The sequence below is a fragment of the Buceros rhinoceros genome, unplaced genomic scaffold (assembly GCF_000710305.1).
Source record: "Buceros rhinoceros silvestris isolate BGI_N320 unplaced genomic scaffold, ASM71030v1 scaffold14670, whole genome shotgun sequence".
NCBI lineage: Eukaryota > Metazoa > Chordata > Aves > Bucerotiformes > Bucerotidae > Buceros > Buceros rhinoceros.
Genome location: NW_010389179.1, coordinates 63,653 through 88,823, shown reverse-complemented (window position 1 = coordinate 88,823; position 25,171 = coordinate 63,653). Strand labels below are relative to the sequence as shown.

The 25,171-nt window shown below is 41.8% G+C and overlaps 1 protein-coding gene across 1 annotated transcript in view; it reads left to right on the top strand.

The window, feature by feature from the left end:
• LOC104490995 (glutamate receptor ionotropic, delta-2) overlaps positions 1-25,171 on the top strand; it is a gene marked incomplete at its 5' end in the record, with an annotated part of 102,316 nt that overhangs the window by 21,905 nt on the left and 55,240 nt on the right. The window contains one exon of the mRNA XM_010133352.1: positions 11,580-11,746. Coding sequence (XP_010131654.1) covers positions 11,580-11,746 — 167 coding nt within the window. The remainder of the gene's footprint in view (positions 1-11,579; positions 11,747-25,171) is intronic.

The following is a 25,171-nucleotide window of genomic DNA, read 5'->3' as shown; positions in this document are numbered from 1 at the left end:
CAGAGACCAGCAAATGCAACTGCAGCGAGTAGATCTGTAGCATCTCCACTGTAAGAACTTTAATAGCTTCTCATTAAATCATTCAGAATTTTTTAATTCTAATACTCTTACAGCTGTAAGTAATAGAAAAACAAAAGAGCACAAGAGGTCAAGGGGAACCTGCAGCTGCTCTAATAGCAAATTTTCAAACTATCATCCTTAAATAAACAATACATTAGTAAGTGTATTGGTCGGCATTGAAATGCTAGTGAAGTAGTAAGGATGGTGTAGGAAAGTTAAAGTGTAGACTAAAAGTGTTGGCAAAATATTTAGGAAAATCAACCTTTCTAATCTCTAACATATGTAACATCTAAGTATCAGAAACTTCAATTAAAACAGAAGATTGCTCTTAAAGTCCTACTAGTCTCAAAACAGGAGGGAAGAGAAAGTCCAGTGTGGTTTAAGATAACATCTAAAGAAATTAAGTACAAAAAAAAGGCTCCCTTTTCAGATATTAAAGAGGAACCCAAAATCTTACCCATGCATTCCCAAAATGGTGTTTATGTTTACAGAGTCCAGGTCTGTGCTCCCAAATACCTGTGTGCATTTAAAAGTAAGTAGAGGTTGTAGAGCCAGAGAGATCTCGAACATCTGATCTTAAAACTGGGTCTGGGGTACTGGAGACTGAGAAGACTGCTGTTGCTTACTGCTTTTTGATGCTGTCCTTAGTCATTTGATTATACATAGTGGGAAATATTCTAGTAAAGCTGCATTTTGTATTGAGCCCAAACAAATCGAGGAGGAAGAGGACCGGTTTGAAGCACCAGAACTGGTGGTTCCAGCTGGATAGTTGTTATCAAAAATAATTGGTGTCCTACTCAGCAGTGCCAGAACATAGGATTAACTGTTCTGGGCTTAAACTATACTCATGCCAACAAAATCTTGAGATTGGGATGGAGGGGGTTGTTTCTTTAAAGGACAGTTGTAGTAAGCAGAAAGTCTCCGGCGTGGAGACTGCGAGGCTGCACTAAGGTCTTGTGTCAGGACATGATCGACGGCTCCTGCAGTTGCTTTGCTCTCTAGCCTTATTCATTTGCCTCCTCTGGAGTGACGTGAAATGAAAACATGCCTCTTTAATTCCTGCTAAGTATTTCAGGGGGTTTCAAATCCCGTTCAGCCGGAAGTTTCACACAGCTTTCTTCCTAACATCTGTGCAGGGCTCTGAAATCCAGGAGAGGAGTGTTTGGGACTAAACTGGGAGTCTGTGTGGCATGTGCATGGTGGCTATGCATGTGAGCTGTGAACGGCTCCTGGAATGGACCACGGGGTAGCTCAGCAGGGCATTATTTGGGGTTTCCCTCCTGACATTGAGCTCTCTGAGCTCCTTTGCGGGTGTGCAGAGGAGCTTTTCTAAACATGAACTAAAGTGTTTTTTCAGCTCCTTCGGGTTTTGCATGATTATAGTCACCAACATGGCAGTCTCAGCTGAGTAGAGGATCAATGGATGTAGAAAAAAAGTTTTCTCTCTCTCCTGTTACTCAAACCTGCAAGACTGGCATATGTCAGTGGTGTACTTGCATAGGTACTGACAAACAAAAATGATAAAAAACCTTTCATTCTTTGGCATTAGCCTGGCACCTTTCATATGCAACAAAATCCCTAGAAAGCCAAACAAAATAATGTGTTTTTTCTACACCAGATATTACGAAGTACTGCCTTTTTCTGACCTGAAAAGCACTGAAAAGAAAAGTAGATGGAGTAAACTCTCCGGCCATCAAGTTAAAAATTTAGAAGTAACAGCACAGCATTGAAGAAGGTATACCAGCTGGATTAGCTGGCTTTCTTAAAGTGTGCCAACTGAAAATAAAGCTTAATTTCTTCTGTTAAATAAGCAAAATATTTCCTTAGGCTGAAGAGTAATGATAGTTGAGGTTTTCCCACCATTTTATTCTCTTTAGTTAAATTGGCAGCAAGCAGTTTATGTCTCTTTGTCTTTGAATTAGGTGGCAGAGTTGCCCGGTTTGAAAATGTGACTACAATAAATCAGTTTCTTTTTAATAGGCAAGCCATGGGAGGAGAGGATTAAAGTGCCATATGCTGTTTTTTAAGAAGCATTTTAGCCAGGCTGTAATCACATTTCATTCTCCTATCAGTCTGCATAAAATACCTGGTCTAGGTAGACTGCACAACTCCCTTGCTGGGATTGCAATGGCAGAAGAAGGTTGTTTACCATTCCCGGTTCTAAAGCTTTCCCAGGGGCTGATTGGTGTCTACGGCTGTTTGCAGAATGACTAGTTAATCAAATAAAACAGACCCTATTCCCTGCTGAATATAACAGAGGAAGGGATATAAATACCAGGGACTGTGTCAAGATGGGTGGAAAATACAATGCATCTGTAATGAAAAAAACACTAGATGAGCACCTGTACTGCACAAGTCTGTAAGTGCCGAGGGGTTCTGGTCAGAACATCAATCAAAGAGTGGAAGCTTTGGTTGTTTTATCGCTCTGATCTAAGGATGGGATTTCCTTGTAATACTGTTATGGTTTAACCCGGGCTGGCAACCAAGACCCGCAGAGCTCACTCTGCCCCAGTGGGATGGAGGAGAGAATTGGAAGAGTAAAAATGAGAGAACCTGTGGGTTGAGGTAAAGACAGTTGAATAGGTAAAGCAAAAGCTGCATGCACAAGCAAAGCAAAACAAAACAATTCATTCACCGCTTCCCACTGGCAGGCAGGTGTTCAGCCATCCCCAGGACAGCAGGGCTCCATCATCCATAACAATTACGTGGGAAGACAAACGCCATCACTCCAAACACCGCCCCCTTCTATCTTCCCCCAGCTTTATATGCTGAGCATGACGTCATATGGTGTGTAATATCCCTTGGGTGATCTAGGGTCCACCGTCCAAGCTGTGTCCCTCCCTACTTCTTGTGCAGCCTAGACTTACCGCAGTTGATGTTTGGCTGCTGTTTCCTAGTCCGGTCAACTGTAACCCATTTCTGGCATCTGAGCTATTGCGTGGGCAGGTCAGGATGAACTAGGAACAAGTATAATGGGAGTCCGACTTGCACTTCGTTATTTACAAAGGTGTGCAAAATGAATGTCCTAGCCTTGGCTAAGTGGAAATGCCTGCACAGGCTGTAGCCAGAGATGAACTAAATTGTGTATGCTTTAAGACAAAGGCTGTAAGTATTCCATGCAGTAAGGATGTGAAAGCCCAGCTATCACCTGAAATTAGACTCGCAATAAACTTACAGAATCCTTAGTCAGATGCGAAAAGTGACCAAACCTGTAAGTTACACTGGTTTGGGTGCTGTCTGAACTTGAAACTCCTTCTGGACACTGTTTACACCTTTATTTACCTTCATACATAAGAAGCCTGCATGCCTGCTTCTTTACCTGGACTTGCTCTGCCTGGCGGACGCTTAGTTGCGTGTTTTAAATGCCTGTAGCTGTGTTCTTCATACTAACCGTTCTACATGAGGGATTCGACTTCCTGGTTGGTGACCACAAGATAGTGCGTGTTTTGCATTGCGGGAGATGTGCTGTCTGTATTTTTCACTCTGGCACCCTGCTTTCCCTAGCAGCAGGGTGGGCAGCAGCAGAGAAAAGCTAACTTTTTAAGATTACGGGGACAATACGTGATGTCTTGTTAAATTGTGTCATCTTCTCAGTTTTCTGCATGGTGACAGCAAGCAGGCAGTCTGAACTGAGTAAAAATTGTCACTGCACTTGTCTCTCTCCTTCCACAGTGCCTAACGTTTTCCAGGGGTCCTAAACTGCAAAAGAAAAAGAAAACTGTCTTAGCTTAGATCTGTAATGTTTTCCTTTCCTGTGGGTTTGAAGTACCTTCTTGTGAGAACTAAAACGCATTCAGGAGCAGGGTCTCCAAAAACCTGACAAGCTGGTGACAAGGGGCAGTGTGGTGGCATTAGGAACCCGCACATCAGAGGAGTAACTGCTCTTAACAATGCACTGACCTGGGGATACAGGAACATTTATTTGTGCAACATCCACCATCTGGGCCACGTGGTCAGAAGGGACTGACTAGCTTGCAGAAGACCCAATCAGGCTTAGAATGGTCCCTTTAGCTGGAAATACCATAGGGCAGAAATTCCTCTGTGGAGCTTTTCCAGAGTGCTTTGCTCTAAACCACCTGTGGCACCACTCTGTGCAGCAGCCTGCGCTTACAGTCCAAAAGAAATACACAATTAGAGACGCCCCGTGGCAGCCCTTATTGAACTCACAGAGAAAGGTGATGCCAGGTATTGCTGAAAGGTAGAAACCTTAAGGGGTTGGTTCAACTCTCTGTCTGCTTCTTTCTTCAGCCCCATGAACTGCTGTACTTAAGGGGAAGATTCACTGCTAGAATGATGGTTTCATGCAGGTTTCCCAGAGGAAGGATTAGCTTTCAAGACTCCCAAAGTCTATGTGGAAGCCCCGAGCTTTATGATCTGAACTGGTTCCTTCATTCCCCACATCAAGCTTGTGGGGTGCATTGCAGGTTGCCAGCAGTTAGTGCTTCTAGTCTCCTGCAGAGTAACAAAATGAGGGGAAAACTGCTGGATTATTGCTCAGTGTAATTTCAGAGGGGGTGAAAAAGCGGGGATGGGAAGCAGGTCTTTTGGATCTTCAAAGTACTGTGTCAAGATCTGCAGTGCCAAGCTGGCTCTATCTGAACGTGGGTGGGAGATGCTTATCAAAGAGAGGAAGACAAAATGGTTCAAAAGAAGATAGTTAATTTCTTCTGTGTGAATGCTGGGACATGCTGACTCCTATTACCACTATGAAAGTGGTCAGAGCTCTTGTACAGAGAATTATAAAAAACTGAAAGTTAAGTCATTTCCTTCAAAATAAGTTTCTAAAATGAAGCTGTGTTGTTTCAAATGAGCTTTTACTGGAGAATTTTTTATTAACGTTGGTAGTCTTGCCATGAATTTTCTTGTGGTTAAAGTTCTTTGCCAGATGATAAATGGTTTTGATGAATACTTTTTTGACTTTTGATGATTTTTCTATCCTTGCAGTTGGCATTCAATCACTATTTCTTTGCATAAGGAATTCTGCCCAGGAACTGTGGCTAAATTGACTGCTTCTAGTCTAAAGAATGAGGACAAGAGCACTTCAGTTAGTGTTGTGCTGGATTGATTTAATTTAAAGTGGGATGCTGCTTCTCTAAATTCACCTGTGTTTATCCTCTTCATGGTACTTCAATCCACAGAATTTTACTTGTTCACCTAAATTAAGAGGATTGATCTGTGTACGTTTTCTCATTGAAATGATCTTTTATTAGGAATTAGCTGCCACAAAAATACAAATATATCAGAAGGGAAGTCACTTTAGTGGTTTAAATTTGCCTCATTATTGAGACCGCTACTTGGCTACAGCAGACCTAAGTTTTTGAGGAACCTGAAGTGTTTTCATATCATTTGGCCTTCACTGGTGTTAAAAAGCTTAAAATAGTCTCTCATTATGATGATTACTTAGTTGTCATAAAATAAATGAGAAGCTGGCATTAAAAAAAACCAGTTACTTACCTTTCAAAGGTCTGCTCTGCTGAGGTTTTTTCTTTCTGTTGTGCTTTCCTCCTGTTTCTCTTCCATCTGAAACTAATGTTAGCTGTAATAAACCTGTGCTGCCTTTTTAGTGCTTTGCTGTGATTACCTGGAGAACCACCCTCAGAAATTGTACCTCCGCTCTCTTTTGTTCTGCTTCTTATTTTCTTTCCTGTAACTTACAAGATGTGTTTAATTACAATGGCAAAATGTGAATGCTCTGAGCACTAGAAAAATTCTAACGCAAAGGCACCCTCTCATTACAGAGCTTTCATACCTGAGTAATTGTTCTAATTCTAGATTAATTAGTCGGGGTTTGCCCAGTGTAACAAACGAATGTGTGATCATGAGGCTTTTCTCAAGAAGTTGGTGGCAGGCTGCACATGAGGAATTAATGCTTTTCCTGATGAATTTTTATCTGGAGCAACTAAACATGCCATTGGAAACTGATATGAGAATGTAATGAAAGATAAACTTCATATTGAAGAGGAGATGAGTCTGGGATTTCTAACCTCTTCTTTCTTCCTCCAAGCTCCCCAGTGTTTCATTTCCTGCTGCTGTTCACTCCTGGGCACTAGCTCAATAACGCTTTTAGAAATGATTCCTCACTTTTCTGTTTGAATAAGTGCAAAGAATAAGTATCAATGTTTAATAGTACCCCTTGAATTTAAATAGCTTTCAACAGACCTGCAAAGTGACATCCGAAAGGGTGGTGGGTTTTGTTTGGTTTGTTTGTTTTTTTTTTTCTGGGGTGTTAATTAGCTGCTTGCCTTGGTGACTGATTAGAGTTTTATGTATACAGGAACTTTTATTCTGTGCTCTAACACCAACATGGGAATCCAGCTCTCATCATGCACCACAGAGCTGTTGGTCAGGATTGTATTCTGCCTCCACGACTGCATGACTGCATTTCTCAAGTTATGCAGATAAGCCACACGTGCTGGCCTGCCAGGGAGTGTGGGGCAAGAAGCTCCAAAATTGTACTTTAGAACTACAGAAAGTTTAATTTTGAGAGAATTGTAAATTAGTGGGGTTTATTCAATAAACCTGAAATGTGAGATTATATTTCACACAGACAGAAGTTAGCCTGAGTTTGCCCTCTGTGAACACAACCAAGACTTGAAACCTTTGTCCCCAGAGGAAAACAAATTAGCAAATGAGAATTTGTCTGAAGGCAGAAGATCTGACTTACGCTTCACCGAAGTTCAGTAAGCAGCAACTTCACTGGCCTCTTGCAAGAGGTTATGGAGATCAATGTGTTTCCATTCCCTTCTGCTGACAAAAACCTCTGTTGTGAATGCCAGACATCAAGCTGTCTGGCAACATCTGACAACACGAAAATCTTGATTTAAGCTTCCACCACAAATTTTATCTTTCCCTTTTCCCATTTCAGATTACAAAGTCCACGTTATGTACACTAGCTCTCATTCGTATGTTTGCAAACGTTCGTTCAATTTTGTTCTCTCTTCTTCATTGCTTATGTAATAGCAGCCTTAGTGAGGTTGTTTTGTAGGATGAAGTACAGTCCTCCGCAGGCTGCAGCTGCTGCGCGCTTGCTGAATATGCAAAGATCATGTAAAAGAATTTAATTTCTGTATTTATATATGTCAAAGTCTCAGGCCCACACTGATGGGCGTAGGGAGAGCGGCACTGGATGGTGTTTTTCTCCTGTGTAGACAGTGCAGTGGAATGCTCCACGCTGGAGAACAAGACTCTCAAAGCGCTGTGTGGAGCAGGTGATTAACTGTTCCTGTATTCTTGGCTAAAATACAACTGACAACTTCACAGGCAGGGAAAAGTGTGCAGCAGTTGTAGGGTAAGATGGAAGTGAGTAGAAAAAACCATTACGACTGTGCCACTGAGGTGTGGGCGCAGGGTACTCAGAAAATGTGCTTCACCAGCATTATCTAATAATTTTCAGATTTTCCTCCAAAAAATTAATATAATTTTAATCAGTTGAAACATAAGATTTCCCTGTCCTTAAAATTAGCATTGTTTTTTTAACAGGTAACACATTTTACGTATGATGAAATACTTGAAAGAGGTCTGCAGGAAAAATATCTGCCAGTTCTGTTTAACCTTCAGCCTGTTGTGTCCATTTTTTATTTCATGAGGATTCTTTGTATTTCTTTTAAAGAGGAATTTAAAATACAGAAAAGATAAAGAAAAGATAATTGTCCGAGAATTCAGGTATGAAAAATTCAGTAGCTGGTGGTTGTTTACATGATTTTTTTTTCTGAAATTTCTAATTTTCTAGACCTAGAAATGTGTTTTTAGAATGCTGGAGTTGTACACAAATAGATTTTTCAGCCTACTCTGCATGAACAGGTTAGCTGTAAGAAGAGATACTATCTGCATCTGTGTTGGCATAAAACACGTGCATTTGCAAGAGTGTAATGGCTTTAAATGCTTTCCTCATATAGCTCAACTGGTTTTTGGTGGATTCGTCTAAGATAAATTGTAACTAATACCTACAGGCATAACTTCAGCAAATAAAAATCTTGTAAATGTGCAGTGATGGAAAACAGAAATATAACAGCATTATAGAAATAGTTTTACCATCCACGTGCTGATGGCCCCTGTTCTGTTTAACTACTCTTTTTACAGTAACTCCTTTGGAATTGCTCAGAAAACCCTGAAATCAAGTCAAACATTTCTGTCCACCATATCTCCCAGTTTGACTTAACGACCAGTGTAGCACCGGAGTTCAAAATACCCTGATGGATGAATAACAAGTTCAAATTTTCTTGTAATTTTTTTCTTCCTGTGGCGATAGTCATCAGATACTGAATCTTTTTAGCCGTACCGTCAGGCAGGATGCCATGGGGAAGGAGACCGAAGTGTCAGTTCTCCATGTCCTAGTGGGCTGGGGTTGCTGCTGGGTGATAACACTCTGCCCTTCTACAAATGCTTCCCTGGCAGTCCTGCGCTGTGAGCTCATGTGTTGACAGCAGTCAGATTTGCCACCATCCTGAAACGTTATTATCGCCACATAAAGTCCCAATATAATGATGTGGAAATACAGGATTGGGGGTGCAGATCTTCTTTGAGTAGTGAGTTATACATATTTATATATTGACAAAGAACTATTTCTTTTTCCAAGGAGATTTTGCTAATTGACTGTAAGCTCCTTAACTTTTTCTCATAATGCAGAGCTGGAAATTATACTGTTCATTCAGAGGCCCAGATTGGAAGTCATCAGCATAGCTATTGAAAAGCTACAAAATATGTGCTTCTCACAGAAAAAGGGAGAGAGAGAAGGATAAAGGTTTTTAACTGACATTTTGTTCTGACATTCCCTTCTCCTTTCACACAGAGCATCATCCTCCCTTCTCATAGTATAGCTCCTGCTCCTTTCACACGGAGCATCGTCTTCCCTTCTCATAGTGTAGCTACCCCTTATTTTTAAGTGCAAATCTGTAAAATAGCAGCAGCATTCCAGATACGCTATAGACTAGCAAAATTTCATTCTTAGATCTTTAGGCTAAAACCAGTCTTAAGCTGTGTGAAAGATCCATGGGCAGACGGTTTAGGCTATGCATCTCAGAAGAAGGGTATGCTAAAAAGGGAATCATAGGCCTCCTGAGCTGCCAGATAACTGATTCTCTCTTGGTGAGACAGTTAGTTTTCTCATACATAAAAATTAAAAATTGGAGACAGTTCAAAAGTAGTGTCACTAATAATGGGAGGACTGAACTGATAGATTTGTGAGGAAAGATTAAAGAAAGCTATATCCAGCTCAGCTAAGTAACAGAAAGATTCATCAAGAATTGAAAGGTGTCAGCCCCAAAGTGAGGATATGCAAAAGGAAAAATAACTAGAAATGACATAAGAAAGTTAGGTTTGGGTTTTGGTTTTTTTTTTTAAAGTAGTAAAAAAAATACATTGAATAACAATGAAAACTGTTAGACTGAGGAGCAGTTCCATAAAGAGAGCGATTGCAAGTGTGACAACTGCAACTTCGGTTTACTCCATGGATTTGAATTCCCTAGATGTGTGAATGGATAGGGCAAAAATGTTTAAAAGGCTGTATTTTATTGCATGGAGCAATCACGTTGAAGGTGGATGGCTGGGATGATCCCTTCTGGCTCTTCAATCTCTTGCCTGGCCCATGCGCTTTAACTGAGGCTCACTGTGATCTTATCTACAAAATGTAGTATCTTTGTGGGAACCCGAAATCTGATAGTATCAGGTCTGCTCTGAAGATCTTATTTATACCGCTTCATCACGGATATTGTTGACAGTAAGCGGTTTTAGCACTCATATATTCTCATTGTGAGTTGTTTTACAGCCAAATCAAGAGAATTTTTCCTGACCAGCTGCACAGCTGATCAGTCCCTTTACAAGCGCTTAGGTGGATTCAGTACACTGGCCGTTAGAAGGGTGGTTAGGACAGAAGCGAGTGTCGAAACATAGCCCTCTACTCTTGCCATCACCTCACAGGTTATCTCCCCACATGTAAAATCACTCATCTTTTGAACCCCATTTTTCCTTAATTCCTTTGTTTGCAAAGTCCATGTGATCCTTTTCAGGATTCATTTCCCTCCTTCTGATCTTCTGCTTTTGTCTCCTGTTTCCCTCTCCTGCTGTCTGCACATCATGATACTCTTTCAGGCTGCGTCATTGTCCTTTTAAATGCTCCTAAGAAGGGCGTTTTTCTCAGTCAGGCTATCTATTTCTTATCCGACTGCTGCCTGTAGGGAGATCAGAATAACCCAAGCTAGGAAGAGCTCTGTGAGTTGCAATGCCTAGAAGACAAGCATACAAGCTGTATTGTTTGTTAATAGTGAGATCATTTCTACCCCTTATTCTGCGGCTGTTCAGATAGACCTAAACCTCCACTGAGAAACAAAAAAAAAACCCCTATTACTGACCATTTTCAGAGCCTGAAGAGTAACATTGACCCAATCCTGCATTGTGTGTAGTTTGAAAACAATGTTATTTGTCCTGTCAATCGTGTGGGGTCCAGAGATAATATTGCTCCCTTTCTGCTCCAAAATCTGCACAATCCTCCCTATACCACACCTACAAATGGAAATAGGAAATACTGTCCTTCCAGGCCTGTGGCATCTAATTCAGACCGATCCTGCGTGAAAAGGCATGTGTCCCAGATGCAATCACTCCTTGTGCACTACATCTTGTGAGCAAGCAGCCGGTGTGGCTTACTTCAGTAACTTTTATATGTCAACAGTCTTTAAAAACCTCATCTACATTGTCAAGGCCTAATCTAAGTGACGTACTGACATTGCCTACTTTGATAAGCTTGCTTCTGAAGAAATGCTAACATTTTGTATACATGCTGTACATTTAAATGAAGAGAAAAATCTACATTTGTTTCAAATGTGAATGGATAGTGAAATGTTAGGTTAGAAGCTTTTCAATATAATGAGTCGTTTCAGGTTTGTTTTATTGAAAACAACGTGATCTTACTGTACGAAAGTCTTTGAAGATATGTGAAAACTCTTCATGCTGAGAAAAATAATCCCAAAAAAATCTAGTTGGCGTGATCTTGCCCACAGTCATGCAGAGAACCCAAAAGACAAATGGATGTTGATGATGTCTACAGCAACTTGAAGCATGACTGAAACGTAGAGCATCTTGAATGACGGTCTTCTCTCTGGATAGCCATGCCTACCTTCCCACGCTTCTCCTAATATGAATACCTAACTTCCCTCTAAATGGCTGGTTTTACCACTCAAAGGAAAAACTTAGTGGGGGATTTCGGGTGGAATTTAGCATTGATGGAGGAAGCCTGGTATTGCCTTTGAGGAACAGGAAGGGGAGAGGGAACAGGTTTCCTGCACGGTGCTGTATCACTGACAGCGTGTTGTTCTTAGATGATATTTATTCCATTTCTGCTGATGTACTCAACCGGAGCACCACACGGTACCAGTCACAGTGCACCTTCTGTGCTGACAGCTGTTGGGAACCCAAATTTCACTTCCTGTAAAGAACAGACTGTGCTGAAACTGCCACATTTTGCGGTGCACTGACCTTCTTTTGCGCTTGGCAGTCCATGGTTTAAGGTCTTCCTCTGTTTACTGCAGGTGAAACACGGGAACTATGCCTTTGTATGGGATGCAGCGGTACTGGAGTACGTGGCCATCAACGATGCAGACTGCTCTTTTTACACGGTCGGGAACACCGTTGCGGACAGAGGATATGGGATCGCACTTCAGCACGGCAGCCCATACCGAGACGTTTTCTCGCAAAGGTAAGGGTTGCAGACGGAGGAGCAGGTCCTAAGGGAAGGTCTGTCTCAGCTACGTACGGACCCCTCTTTTAAATTAATTTTTTGTTGAGGGAAAATATTCCACTTACAATCCACTTCATTTTTTTACATAGACATTAATTTCCTCAGAGACAAAGTTTTATTCACTTTTCTAGAAGCTGTATTAAAAATACTCTGGGTTGCTTTTATTTGAGCTGTTCTTGTTTCTTTTGGAAAATGTTAATGAGATAGGCTGAACGTCACTAGCAGAAAAATGAAGAAAGAGTTGATTCATTTGTTGTAGAGGGACAGCATAACTCAGCTGTTCCTGTTGAAGAAGCCTTTTCTTAAAGAGGAAAAAAAAAAAACTTGGACACTGATGAGAGAACTGAAGGGGATGAACATTTGACATTTCAGGGAAAAGACCTTTTTAGTGCCCAAAATATCCCAATACTAATCAGTCTCTTGGGCTACAAAAATGATATCTGTAGAGAGGCTTTGGTACTGTGTTTCTACTGGGATTGGAAATACCAAACTAATTGATTATATTGTGTCTTTGCAGTGTTTGTGCTTCACTCTAATATTGATTTCTAAATCAGGATGTGAGTGAAATGTCAAAAGCAACCAAATATTTATCTGCGGTCTGGCTTTTAGGAGGAGATGTGGGCTAATCTCATAATCCTTCTTCATTCTGAACCTATTCTCTCAATCCATTTTCTAATGGTTTGTGTTAGATGCATGTAATAAAATTTTGAAATTGCTGTGATGGAATTTCTTTTGTGTGGCTGCCATAATGAACATGAATTAACATTATGTCATATGAATATGCTTCATTCGGGCTATTGCCTTTGCCTTCAGTCCACAGAATGAGGTAGGGGAGGAAAAGGAGTCAGTAAGTATCAATAAGCAGGTTCGAAGGAGCCACTGTTGGCTCGCACATACTGCTTGAATGAAGAAGGCTTGAATTCTTTGAATCTGTTCTATGTTGGGAGTGATTTGGCTGAATTTTGTGCTGACATAGCTGCAACATTAAAGTTCGTAGGATCAATGAAAATTTTAATTTCAGTGAAACAGCTATATGGTTTATGTGTTACAATTAGCATAATGGGCATTTACGTACTGAATGGTATTCCAGCCATGGTAAGGCTGCCTTTGCCAAAAATCTCTGGCTCTGTAATGTTCAGGATCTCCATGCAAGACAAAAAAGTAGAATTTCTTCCTGTAATCTCTTTCTAAGAAATGTTACAGTTATCAGGTGCAGGTCAAGGTGTTGAGTCATCCTCTCCAGAGAATTACCCAGGTAAGCCCGAGTACAAAAGTTTGAAGACATAGGGGAGTGTCATAGGCTGTTACTAAATACGGTGAACCAGCAAGTGGCATGGCATGGCATGGCTCATGCCGGCACAGATGAGCGTTCTTCATCTCTGCTGCCACTGCTCTCCAAGTCAAGGTGAATGTATCCAAGCCGCCCCTTAGGGACCACTTCTGACATCATGTATATACACGTTACTGTTCTTGCAACTTGGGGGAAATGGTCACAGCTGGCTCTGGTAAGCGATTATCTTCTTTGTTGCAGTATTTGGTACCTGGAGAGGCTGAGTTAAATCTTTAGCCACTTCTGGATCATTGGTCTGTGCAGGCCTGACGTTTCCAAGTACAACTTTATTTCGTGACAAAATCTCAGCATTTCAGTGTATTTCTATATCTTGAAGCTGTAGGAAAGCAGAAAGAAGCATAAAAATTTGCATGTTTATAACTTTTTATCTGAGGATCTTTGAAGCAAGATTTAAATATCAGCATCTCTCAGTGGAAATTAAATGTCATGTCCATTTAACGTTTAGGGAGTCCATAGCATAAGGAGACTTCAATGAATTCCCAAGGTCACATTTTTTTTCCCCTGGTGGAATCAGGGATCATAGGCACTCAGACTTCCTCATTTTCTGTTTCCTGCTGTATTTATCAGGGGTCAGGTGGATGGAGAAAGAGATTATTTGTGAGGCGCTGGGCCACAGGAGGATCTAGATGGATATGCAAAACTGATGAGAAAGTAACTCATTAGATTATCAAGATTAATGGTTGAGCAGGGGAATTGGAATTTGCTTTAAGTGGTGCTACCTACTGGAGAATTTAGAGAGCCTGAGATATATATTCTGAAAAGGAGTGTGCTGCCCCTTAAATTTTTATTTCTGTATAATGAAAGTATATTATATTGCACTTCTAATTACCTCCATAAATATAAATTTACAGTTTGAAGCTGTGAAACACCACGTAAGAAACAAACACATCAAAGAGAAAGCATGCTTACAAGGTAGTTTACTAGGTTTTGTTCTCAAAACCCTTCAGTACTGTTCCTTATGATTACTTACATGTGGCTTTCACAAATCATTCTTACTTTTCTTCCTAATGGAAAGGCTGAACAACCTTCAGCTGCTGCAGCCTGCATGCTAAATAGGGAAGGAAATAGATTTCACTGTATAGGATTAGCAAATGTTCACATTAATATTTCACATTCTTTAATGCAGTAAGGAACTGGTTTGAAATATATTGGCATTTCTTGATCTTTCCCAAAACGAATATATTTATGTGAAAATACAGGGCTTCTCTTTTATGCAATTTCATATAAACGCGTAAACTGCACAGTGTAAAATCCCTAGGGTGCAGCTGTAAAAGGTCTGGCAAGCTTACAGGAGATTTTGGTCTCAGTGCAGGAAGCACGGGCACGAGTTTAAAGCTTCTCATTACCTTTTCTGAACATCGGGCAATTCCCAGAGAAACAGGAAGAGATAGAGAGGTGTAAACACCCACCTCTTCTCTCCAGTGCTGTGGGGCATGAGTTGCAGTCAAGAAAACACTGCAGTAAAGTTTAGGCATTTGTGAATTCCAGAAACACTCTTATGTTTGCGATGTCTGCCTTGTTGTTCTCCAGGGGGCTAGCACATGCGAAATACTGTGGCTTTTGAGGACTGCGATGATACTCACCTGCTCTATGAAGTATTTCAGTCCCTACAGGAGTTTAGCAATCAGTTAGGCTGCTTAAGAAAGGCATTAAGCTTTCCATCAGTTTGAATTGCCAAGGTGCCACCAAAATGCATCCAGGGCCTTGTGGCAATTAAATTCCCTGATGACATTTCCTTCTCTAACTGATGGTGATGGCATGCCCCTTTATGCCACAGGTAGTTTGTGAAAAAGAAGCCTGAAACAACTGAGAACATTGTCAGAACCAAAGCCACGGTGATGGTCCTGGTGACTGTGTGCCTGAGTTTGGGAAGTGGGGCTGCAGCTGATGACCACCTGGGTATTCGGTAGCCACCACACTGAAGAAGCACACAAGCTGCAGTGCCCTGAGCATGGTGTGGAGCCAGTGCTGACAGCTGCTCTGCTCCTGGCCTCAAAACACTGCCACCAGCTAGTGCCTGTGTATTTACATGGGATGCCATCCTACCAGCACGGAATGAGCCTCCTATTACCAAGGAACCAGAAGGTGAAAGTGCTTAAATTAGGCTACATCTAAATTAACACAAAAAGTTCAATATATACTTGATTTTAAACTGATGCAAATAAGCAAGTATCATACAGTAACGTGCTGCCATTGAAGTACACTTCCTTGCATCGGTTCAAACTGTGTTTATAATTTTGCAAGTGTAAGGTGATGCTTACTCCTTTTAGAGAAAAGCGTGAGTGCTCCCACATATTTGAACTGATGCCATTTAAAATCATAATTACTCTTGCAAATGCAAGTTTTGGTATAGTGAAATGTTAGTGGAAAGTATGGCAACATGCACGTCACTTAGAAACTCTGTGCACACTTCCAGGGCTTTTAAAAAATCAGTTCCAGCCACTCCACAGAAGATGAAACCCTATTCAGGATTATTCTTTCCAGACTCAAGGAAATTTAACATTTTCGGGATGAACAAAATGTTTTTGATGAGAAAATTTATACCATTCGAAGTGCAATGTCAGTATTCCTTCAGAAAAGATTCTTAACCAACTGAAAGCACTATAAAGAAGCTGGTCTTTGAGACCTTTCCTTTTCACATGCAGAAAATCTCTTCCACGCCAAAACAACAAAGGCATGGGCAGCAGTGAGTGGTCTGACTGCTGAATGAAATTCACTTTTTGCTGTACTGGGATGGCGAAGTGGCCGGCTGGGGTCCCATGCAGCGCCTGTTGACCACTGTTTGCCTAATGCTCTCTCTGAAAACAGGCGCTTCAAGTCCATCTTGAAAATAGGAGTGTAGCCGTAACACAAATAATAATGAAAATAGTCTGGGTAACATCTGGATGATGGACCTGTTGTAACATCTTGGTAACTTCATTCACGTGTTGCAGATCTTAACAACTACATCTGGCCATGCCATTAGGCAGCCAGTTGATGTGCTCAGGTAAGTTGCTGTCCCCTTTTTTTGCCAAGACTTAACCTTCTTAGCACCAGTAGCCTCCAGGCAACATGTCAGTTTTCTCCTTATATATATTTTTCTTTCAAGATAATGACATGGGCTATAATAATAGGAACTGCCAAATTTCCTAGGAGAGTTTGAAGAGGAGATGCTGTTTGGTTCATGAGGAACTCTGTGCTGACACAGTAAATTTGACACCTGTTAAGAAGTCTTTTCAGCCCTAAACCGTGAAAATTCCATTGGACTGCTGGGAAGCATAAATATAATTGCAAACTCTTTTCAGAGTATTTCATAGGATGTCTGTGCTTCTTACAGTGCAGCACCAATGGCTCATGCGCTGCACTGGTGGCTGGCTTTTGGTGGAGATCAAGGAGCAAAGTGCTCAGATCCCACTCATGTTCCCTTTCCTCTGCTGGCTGACTCTTTTCGTCTGCACTACAGCCCTGGCTGCACAGCATGTTAGAGGCAGAGGGAGAGGAAACACTCATTTCATTCTCATCAGATGCCGGCAGTCAGTTTTCACTACGGTGACTAGAAGCTGTCAACACCCAGTACAGCTGAAAAATCAAGCCAAAGTTGTTTTGCATTCCTCATATCCCAAGAGCATCCATATACATTCTGCCACAAAGACTTCACTTTTAAATAAAAGGAAACAGAGACAATAGGGGTGAAAAATGCGAGATTGCCCTCAGAGCCCACAGTGTGCGAGCCTGGCCTGTTGCTCATCAGCTGTGTTACCCAGAACGGCGCTCTCTCCAGCCAAGCACAAGCTTACAGACGCTTACAGCTGCCTCTGTGCCAAAAGCAGCAGCAGCTGCATACCTCCTGGTGTTCATCTGTGAGAGGTGGGGTGTGAAACGGCGCAATGTATGGAAGGTACAGCTACCATACAGCTTCTGCAGGAACCTCAGGTTGAATTAGGTGTAAGTCGGAAAAGGTCACAAAGAATTTGTGTTGCTGCTACAGAAGCCAATCACTTCTTTTTGTCCGGGCGGGGGGTGGTTGTTGAGAAATGGACACTTCTAATTGTTTCTTCATGAAAAGCCTCAGGACACCTCACTAGCAGCAAATGTTGCACTTTCAGATGACCAAAACTTTGGAGGCAAAGAAGAGAGCCATAGTGTGGTGTTTCAGGCTCCCCCTTAGTGAATCATTAGCACTGTGCTTGAAATAAATTGTATGGATTTTCTTTTGTCCTTTTTTTACCTCCTCAGCAAACACTGAAATTTAGAAAGTTTCTGCCTCTAATCATAATTCTTCCTGTCTCTTCACTGTTAATTCTCTCTCCTTAGGTTTTTATTCTGTGTCTTGGAGGTCACTGATGTCCAAAGACTCCAGCACAAGGAAAATTATTTCCTTCCCCACTACCTTGATGTCTTTTTTTGAGTCCTTGGAACTATGTACCCCTTTCTTTGAGGAGATCCTCCTCTATTTTTTTTTTTTTTTAAGGAAAACCCAAGGGAGTGTCTCTCACTCTCTGATTTATCTATTACCAGCCCTGGGGAAGATAAGAGTTTTGGATTACATCCTAACTCTGCTGAGGAGTGACAGGAGTGATCTAATTGGATTTTTCATTATTAAATACAGTGATCATCTGCAGAACGGTGGATGCCTTAGTAAGAGCTCAGCTTTGCTGTGCCTCAGTTATTTGCTAGGAATTTCAATACTATTCTGAGCTGTGTATATAATATTCTGAAAAATATAGCAGAGAAACTAGTAAAATCCCTGCCCAAAGAATTTTTTCTTATTATTCCAGAAAATCAGAAAACTCTTCAAATTGGGAGAAATATTGGACTTGAAACAAACTCCTGAATTTAAATACAAAACTTTAATTCTTCGAGCCTACCCTTAGATCATGTCACAATTTCATATAACTGAAATTATATTAGTGAGAAGGAAAAAAAAAATATCAAAACTAATCCCAGATTTCTGAGCAATCTCACATGAGAATCCATTCTTAATTGATTCAGATGTAATCACTGTTAATAAAAGCCTTAACTTCAGAGTAGCATGTAGTAACCCAAAACACATCCACTTTCCTTTTCCCTGACCCGATTCCTTAAAGATAAACTGCAGGTGGCCTTTAGGAAACTTACGTTGTGGAAGTGATGCTCAGACAGACAGCTGCCTGCCCTGGGCAGAGCCGCAGGGTGGTTGCATTCTGCACAGCTCGCTCTTGGGCCACCGAATCCAGGCTGAAGCCCGGTAACCTCAAATGAATCATAAGAAAATATGTAGCTTCAGTCTACTTTTAAAAGATGGTATGCATTACTTCATATAAAGTCCTAGCAGAAAGCTTTTGTCCCACCACTATTCTCTCTTCCTTTTTCTGCCAAGCCCACAATCATCTGATCAAAGTTCACAGTGTTCTGTAAGCCTGTATTAGCGCATTGCTAATAGCTTCCTTCAAGGACCGGATGATCTGATGTTCTCCCTTTGCATCCTACTTCACTACCTAGCTAAAGCAGAGCTGCAAGTTTGGAAGATTCCTGCACTCTCATCAGAAGTGATTCCTGGCTTTATTATATCTGTTTGCATCTCACTTGCTACTGGGGGCTGCTGCCTGCAGGACCACAGAGAAGCTGTGGCTCCCACATGTTGCATTGTGAGAGCAGAAAAAATGGTTCTCTGGATTCCCAAGGATTTGGTGCTTGCAGGTCTCACAGCCAATTCGTGATTAGAAGTTGAAAGAGATGGAGATGCCCACAGAAAGCAACTTGTTAAGCTACTGTAATATTAACTGTTGAGGTACTTTAAAATATTCGGCAGCAGATCTGAAGTTTATAACATGCGTATAATGGAAATTAATTAATGAAAACATATAAAAGCAGTGAGCGGATTAGTGGGCTTTTTAAATAAAACATAATATTAATTGATGGGATAGGTTAGAGGGTCCTGAAGTAGCAGTACTGAGATGAAGCATGAGAAAGAAAATTGTAATGGAAAGGTATTAGATCTTGCATTCATGTGGCATAGAGCTACGAGAATCACAGAGCTTCCTCCTGGGAAGGCGCCTCTGCATCCAAACAGTGCTGTGATGAAAGGAGGTGCCGTGATAAAGACAGCTTCATGCCTTCTTTTTTTCCTAATCAATACCCACTTTCAGAAGGGGCACCGTGTTCAAAATTGCAGAAGGGCAACCCAGGTAAGCTCTTTATGCGTATTAATTTCCCGTTGTTACCTGTGAGCCACCCCAAAGAAAACAGTCTTAGGTGTAGTGTGTTACATTGCCGGTAGGTACCACTTTGCAAGCTGTTTCTTACTACCGTCTACCCACTTCTGTAGCCTTAGGCACCTCAGACGTGGCGTATAGAAGGACCAGGTACCACCCAGCACTACATGCAGAACAGTCAGTGGAAGCAGTGTTGCTCATCCAACTATATGGAAGCAACATTTCGTGTAAGCTGAGTTGTTCATGTGTTTTAAAGTTTTATAGAGTGAGTAAGTGCATGGCTGCAGAATTTGAAACTGATTGGTTGTAAATCTGATGACAGTAAAAAAAAGAAATTGAAAAAAAAAAACCCCAAACTTCTCTGTGAGTGGCTTACCTCCAAGAATTAGCCTTTTTATGAATTCCCGAAGAAGAGATCAGGTTTACAGTTAAAGCACACTTTCCTGTAGTACATTTTTTGTTTTCTGGCTGCCTTCTCTTACATTTACGTGCATCTGTCTTGAACTGAACAGGTTTAACCACTCAGTCTGACTTAGCTGGGCAGCAGCTTTGCCTTTGAAGTGGGGTGGAAAATGAGTGCAAAGCTTTCCCTGGAAATAGGAAGGATCCAGTCACATAGCTCTCCTGACAACAGAAACATAATAACCACAACTAAGTTTTTAGCTCGCCTACCCTGTACCTGCACTACCTGCCAAAGGTTTCTGACTCTTGGCCTAAGTTGCTCAAAACACTGGTCCACCTACATCTGTTAAAAAGAGTAGAAATAGGAAAACAGGAGAGAATAATAGGTCTTTCCTAAACCATTTTGTTGTCTTAAAAGGTAATTAACCTTTAGCTAGACTGTAAAGCTAGTCTTCAGCTGGTCATGTTTTCTAGATAAAAATGAAAAGCTTTTGCCTGAAAATAAAGCTTGTTTTCAAAGACGAAATGTGCTCTGGTAAATAGTGAAGTTGATGGTATAACTGGAGGCAATTGTCAATACCTGAGCTAAGAATTTTGCTCTTCTTCATGGAACTGTTGCAAGAGGGTCTGCATCCGCCTGCAGAGATTTCCCCTGCCAAACACCTGTCTGCTTGTTGTCACCCATCCTTGAACTGTCGGTAAGCAAGGGAAGGTGCTAGCCTTTCTTGATGACTTCAATTAAGTTTGAATATAGGGAAGAAGAATGTGTAGGAAGTCTCCAGAACATAGGGCCAAGGAAGAGGGGTAGCAGGGATCATAGCAGAGGTGTCTTCCCTTGCTGAAATAAGATGCAAGGAAGAAGAAAGCTGTTTGCAGGGAGTGAGAGGAGGCACCAAGGAGAGGGAGGAGCTGGGTGCTTGTGTATGATTATAGAAGTCAAATAAATGGAGCGTTCCTTATTGCTCAGTTCCATGCAGGGAGGAGAAGCTTTCTGCTGTGTCTCAGAGCAAGCCTGTGGAGTAGGCTGCTCCCTCGAGCAACCAGGTGGAAACTGGGAGGAGGAATTGGACAGTGTCCCCGGTGGGGTCACCAGTATGTCTGAGTGCAGAAGTTAGAGAGGATTGGATTAGCTGGAAGGCGAAGGTGGGGTGGGGAAGCCTTTACTTTTGAACGTGTAGAATGTCAGTAGCCTTGTGGAAAAAAGGCTCTGGGGATGAGGTATCAAAAGGTCTTAATTACCTCTGTCCAAATCCCAGAGAAGACTTGGTCTTTCCTTGTCAGAAGACTGGCAAGGAAACCAAGGCAGTAAGCTATAGAGATGCTTGTGTCAAGATTTTTGTCTGGCATGGTGTACACAGTAAGTGGCTTTGGAAAACTTCTGTGCTTCAGTTACCACAAAGCCCAGCTGGGCTGCACTGCCTGGAGCCAGAGCCCTGAAACCTCTCAGTCGTGGAAGGTGGGCACATAAGGACCTGCAACACACATCCAGCTGTCCTGCTGCTGCAGGTATTATGGAGCCTCTGCCCAGCCCTGGAGAGAAATAGTGCTGCTGGAGCTTGTCCTGGCGTGAGTGTGACAAGAAGCTCAAGGTTGCAGCCCATCGAAACCCGGGCACGGGCAGCAGGTATGCTTAACTAGGCTGTGCCAGTGTGATCTAAATTTCCCTGTGAAATATTTCACAGACTTGGTGCCTAGCATTGGCCTGGTTCAGAACAAGCACTCCCTGGCTCTGCAGGTTTTTGGGGAGGTCAAAACAGATAGAAGCATTTGCTGACATAAACCAGTTGGATATGTTGGGGACTCTTGTTTGCACAATGTGCTTTATGTTCAGCTTTAGTGCCAATCAATCAGGCTAGGTTAGCCCAGAGTAAAGCAGGACCCTGATTCCAGCCATCATACCTGTGTTGACTTTTCTAAAAACCAAGTGCCTTTCCAGACTCGGGTTTTGTACTTAAACATGACTTCGTTCTGCTTTATGACTAAATGCAGGCAGGAGAAAAAGGGATAATGTGGCTGAGGAAAAACTGTGCTTTCCATTTTATTCATAAAACACTTTTGCAAAGTGCGTTTAGTAATTTGCCATTGTAACCACCTGCACGTAGAGCTTTCAGGGCAGAGGTCCGACACTGTATTCAGTTTATACTTTGACTGCTCAGCTAAAACTTCCATTTGTATGCATTTATTCTGCTTCACACATTATGTTATCAGTCACTTTCAATATTTCAAAGTCACAGCAGTCTTTTTCTGACGTACATTTGTCAGAATGAACTGCCTTGATTGCTGTTATTACAGACTGCAGTTCCTGACTAAGGGGAAAGTCGTATATGGAACCAGAATATTGAAATTGCTCAATAAAACAATAGATAAAACAGAATAAAATTGGAGTAAATGAACAGAAAGAGATGCTTGAAATGACCAGACCAAAAAAAAAAAAAAAAAAAAAAAAAAAAAAAAAAAAAAAAAAAAAAAAAAAAAAAAAAAAAAAAACAAAAAAACAAAGGTGGAGAAGAGGGCAGGGGAGAATTTATAATCTCATGCAACAGAATTAATCAGGAAAAATTCTCATTTTTTAAGTCCATATGCAAGGTATGGAAAATAGCTCTTTGCTGCTGCCTGGTAGCAAGTCAATAAAATATGTCATACTTGGACTTTCTCTTAATCAAATACTTAATCATATTTCTCTAATGATCACACTCAATAGAAGGATCTTAATAATCAGTCCGTTTTAGTCACAGCGCAATATGACAAGAGGCTTTGGCCCAGCCTGAGAGGTTGCTTTCTCTCCTGATAAAGTCCTATGGTAATAATGTGCAATGGCATATGAGCACAGTTCTCTCCCATATGCTTGATAGCATGCAGGGGCTTCGTAAGTTCACTCTAAAAGCCCTTACGGGTTAGGACTGAACCTGGCAGGGAGCACACTTATTTGGAAAGGTGATGATCCTTTTATGCTCGTTGAAATTAAAAAAATGTTTGTTTCCCCTTGTATTTGCTCCTGTAGTCATCAGCTGAAAGCACAGTATGACACTAGGTGAATTTCCAAAGCATGAAGAAAAGCTGCCACTTAATTACCCAGCTTTGTAGATAAATACTGCTCCCACCAAAGCAGAAAGATGTCAACTAGTAACAAGCATGAAAGGGCGAAACAACTTTTTTGGCTTCGGTTTCATAAGTGGGATGCCTGAACATGACCAAAGAGATCATCAGTATCACCAAAGACAGCAGCTTCCTACAAAAAGTCCAAAAGACATCTGCTGGTTTGAGTTTTTTTAATTAAAAATTCTACTTTTTTAATCAAAAAAACAAACAAACAAACTCCTTTACAGGAATATTTGGAGAGAAAAGTAGCAGAGCGGTAAGCATGGATTTGCAGCCTTGAGAGCAGGGACTGAAAGTTCCTGGCCTAAGACCGATTTTGAGCGGTTTTCTGGAGGAATTCCTGGGCCAAAAAGTGAGAGGACGCGTGCCGAACTGAGCCTCACGTTAGCTGAGAAGTATGCACTCTGTGTTTAATGTTGCTTGGTTGTGTTAATTTCCTTGGGTTTGGAGGTACTTCGGATGACAGAATTACGCCAGGTTTACACGGTTTAGCTGATGGGAGAATTTAATCCTATAAATAAGTCTTTGGCATAACTTAGATGTGAGGCTCAAGATTAACATCCCCATGAAACAGGGAATTTATGTTCATTTCTTTTTTGCGTGTGAAGCACTATGCAAAGCTACAGAAACATGTCAGCGCTGACAGTCACGCTTGTGCGGTGATCAGGGCTTTCTAGAAGCCATTGGGCTTCACTCACAGCATCAAACTCCCCTGCGTTCTTCCACCATTTTGTGTAAATCTGGAGAAGATTGTGAAATCCAGAGAAGAAGAGCAATTGAAAATGAAGCATGGTTAAAACACCCAGCAAATAAAGTTAGTTGTTCTTCTTTGTCTCCCTCTTAAATTAGAAACACCTACCACAGCAGTTTTTGAATTTTTTTGAGAGTAGCAGTCTTGCTCCAAGTTAAATGTATAAGGCCTCTTGAAACTAAGGGGGTTTAGAAAGAACCGCTGACAGATGTTTAACCCAAGAACAAATATAACCGTAGTTACATATGTAAGTTGCTGTGCTGGCAGCAGTGTTCACGTTTTATTCTCACCCCCAAAATAAAATGTTTGTGTGCGTAGCTGGGCTGGCAGCACGGGAACGGAAGAATAACGGGTGGCAATGCCCTCTCCTGCGTTACAAGCAAAGGACTGTCACTCCAACTTGCAACAGGAAACTAATCTCAGGCGGTGAACAACACATCCAAGGTAACTCCACACACTGCCTGGCCAGCTAGCAAAGCTGTTGCTTCTCCCATCTCCCCCTTTTCTGCCCACTTTTCCAGCTTTTTCCTTCTTTACTCCTACCGCAGGCCACATGGCTTAACTGTTTACTTGCTCTGAGGCTTTTTTTTTTTTTTTTAAGAAATACAGGGTATTTTTTTTAAGGGTTGAGGTTAGGAGAAGCAGCCTCTCTGCTTCCACCAAGAGCTGCGAATAGCTGAGATTAAGGGAGGCTGCAGACTGCAGAGCAGCCACAGCCATGGGCTGTGCATGGGCACAGCACCCTTCCTCTCCCTCCTGACAGCATTATTTCAAACTACCTGGTGCCTTGGCACCACCAGCTGTTTCCTTTTATCTGCCCAAAGTGCTCTCCAACTGCTGCTTCAGTTAGTGCAGACCCTTTTAGCTGCTGTGTAGAAACCTGGTGCCCTTTGCAGTGCTTGACAGGAAGCGTGGTCTGCAGCAGGACCCCATGGGTGAAGCCCCAGGTGGGTTCAAGGGAGCAGCCCCCAGCGTAGCTGAGCAGGGTCTGGGTCTGAGAGGTGCAGACAAGGCTCTAAGCCCTTGCCCCTTTGGAGTGCTGGTCTCAAAACCGCCTCTGGAACAAAACTGGTGAACCGCCGTTCGTTGTGAAGTAGAAAGGATTTTTTATTTCCTTTTTTTTCCAGTTTCTAGGAAGTGTGAGTGGTTTGTCTCTTCACTGGGCTGAACTGTCTTTATCTTTTTCCTTGTGTTTGAAATAAAGCCTGGGTAAGTGACTCTCACCAGGAGATTTCTGTCCCGGGCTGGCAGGACTGGGAGCACGACATGCTGTGCTCCCTTCAGCTTATTGCAATTCAAGATGATTCCCACAGCGCTGCATTTCAGGTTCAATTCTGAAGATTTGCTTGCTCGCATAGAAACTCTCTCATCCCCCACAGGCACCTGCATACACACGAGTATCTTTTTCCAAACTGAGGAAAAAGTAGAGATGCCAGCCTTCCACCTCGACCAGGCAATAAGCAACTTGCTAAAATTTTTAAATGTTACAGCCGTTTAGATCACTAATCTACATCTAGCCGATCCTTTACAGCTGGCATTATCACAGGGCTGAATCTTAATAGTAATGGTGTGGGTTACCTCTGTGTAAATAGCACAGTATCTTTATT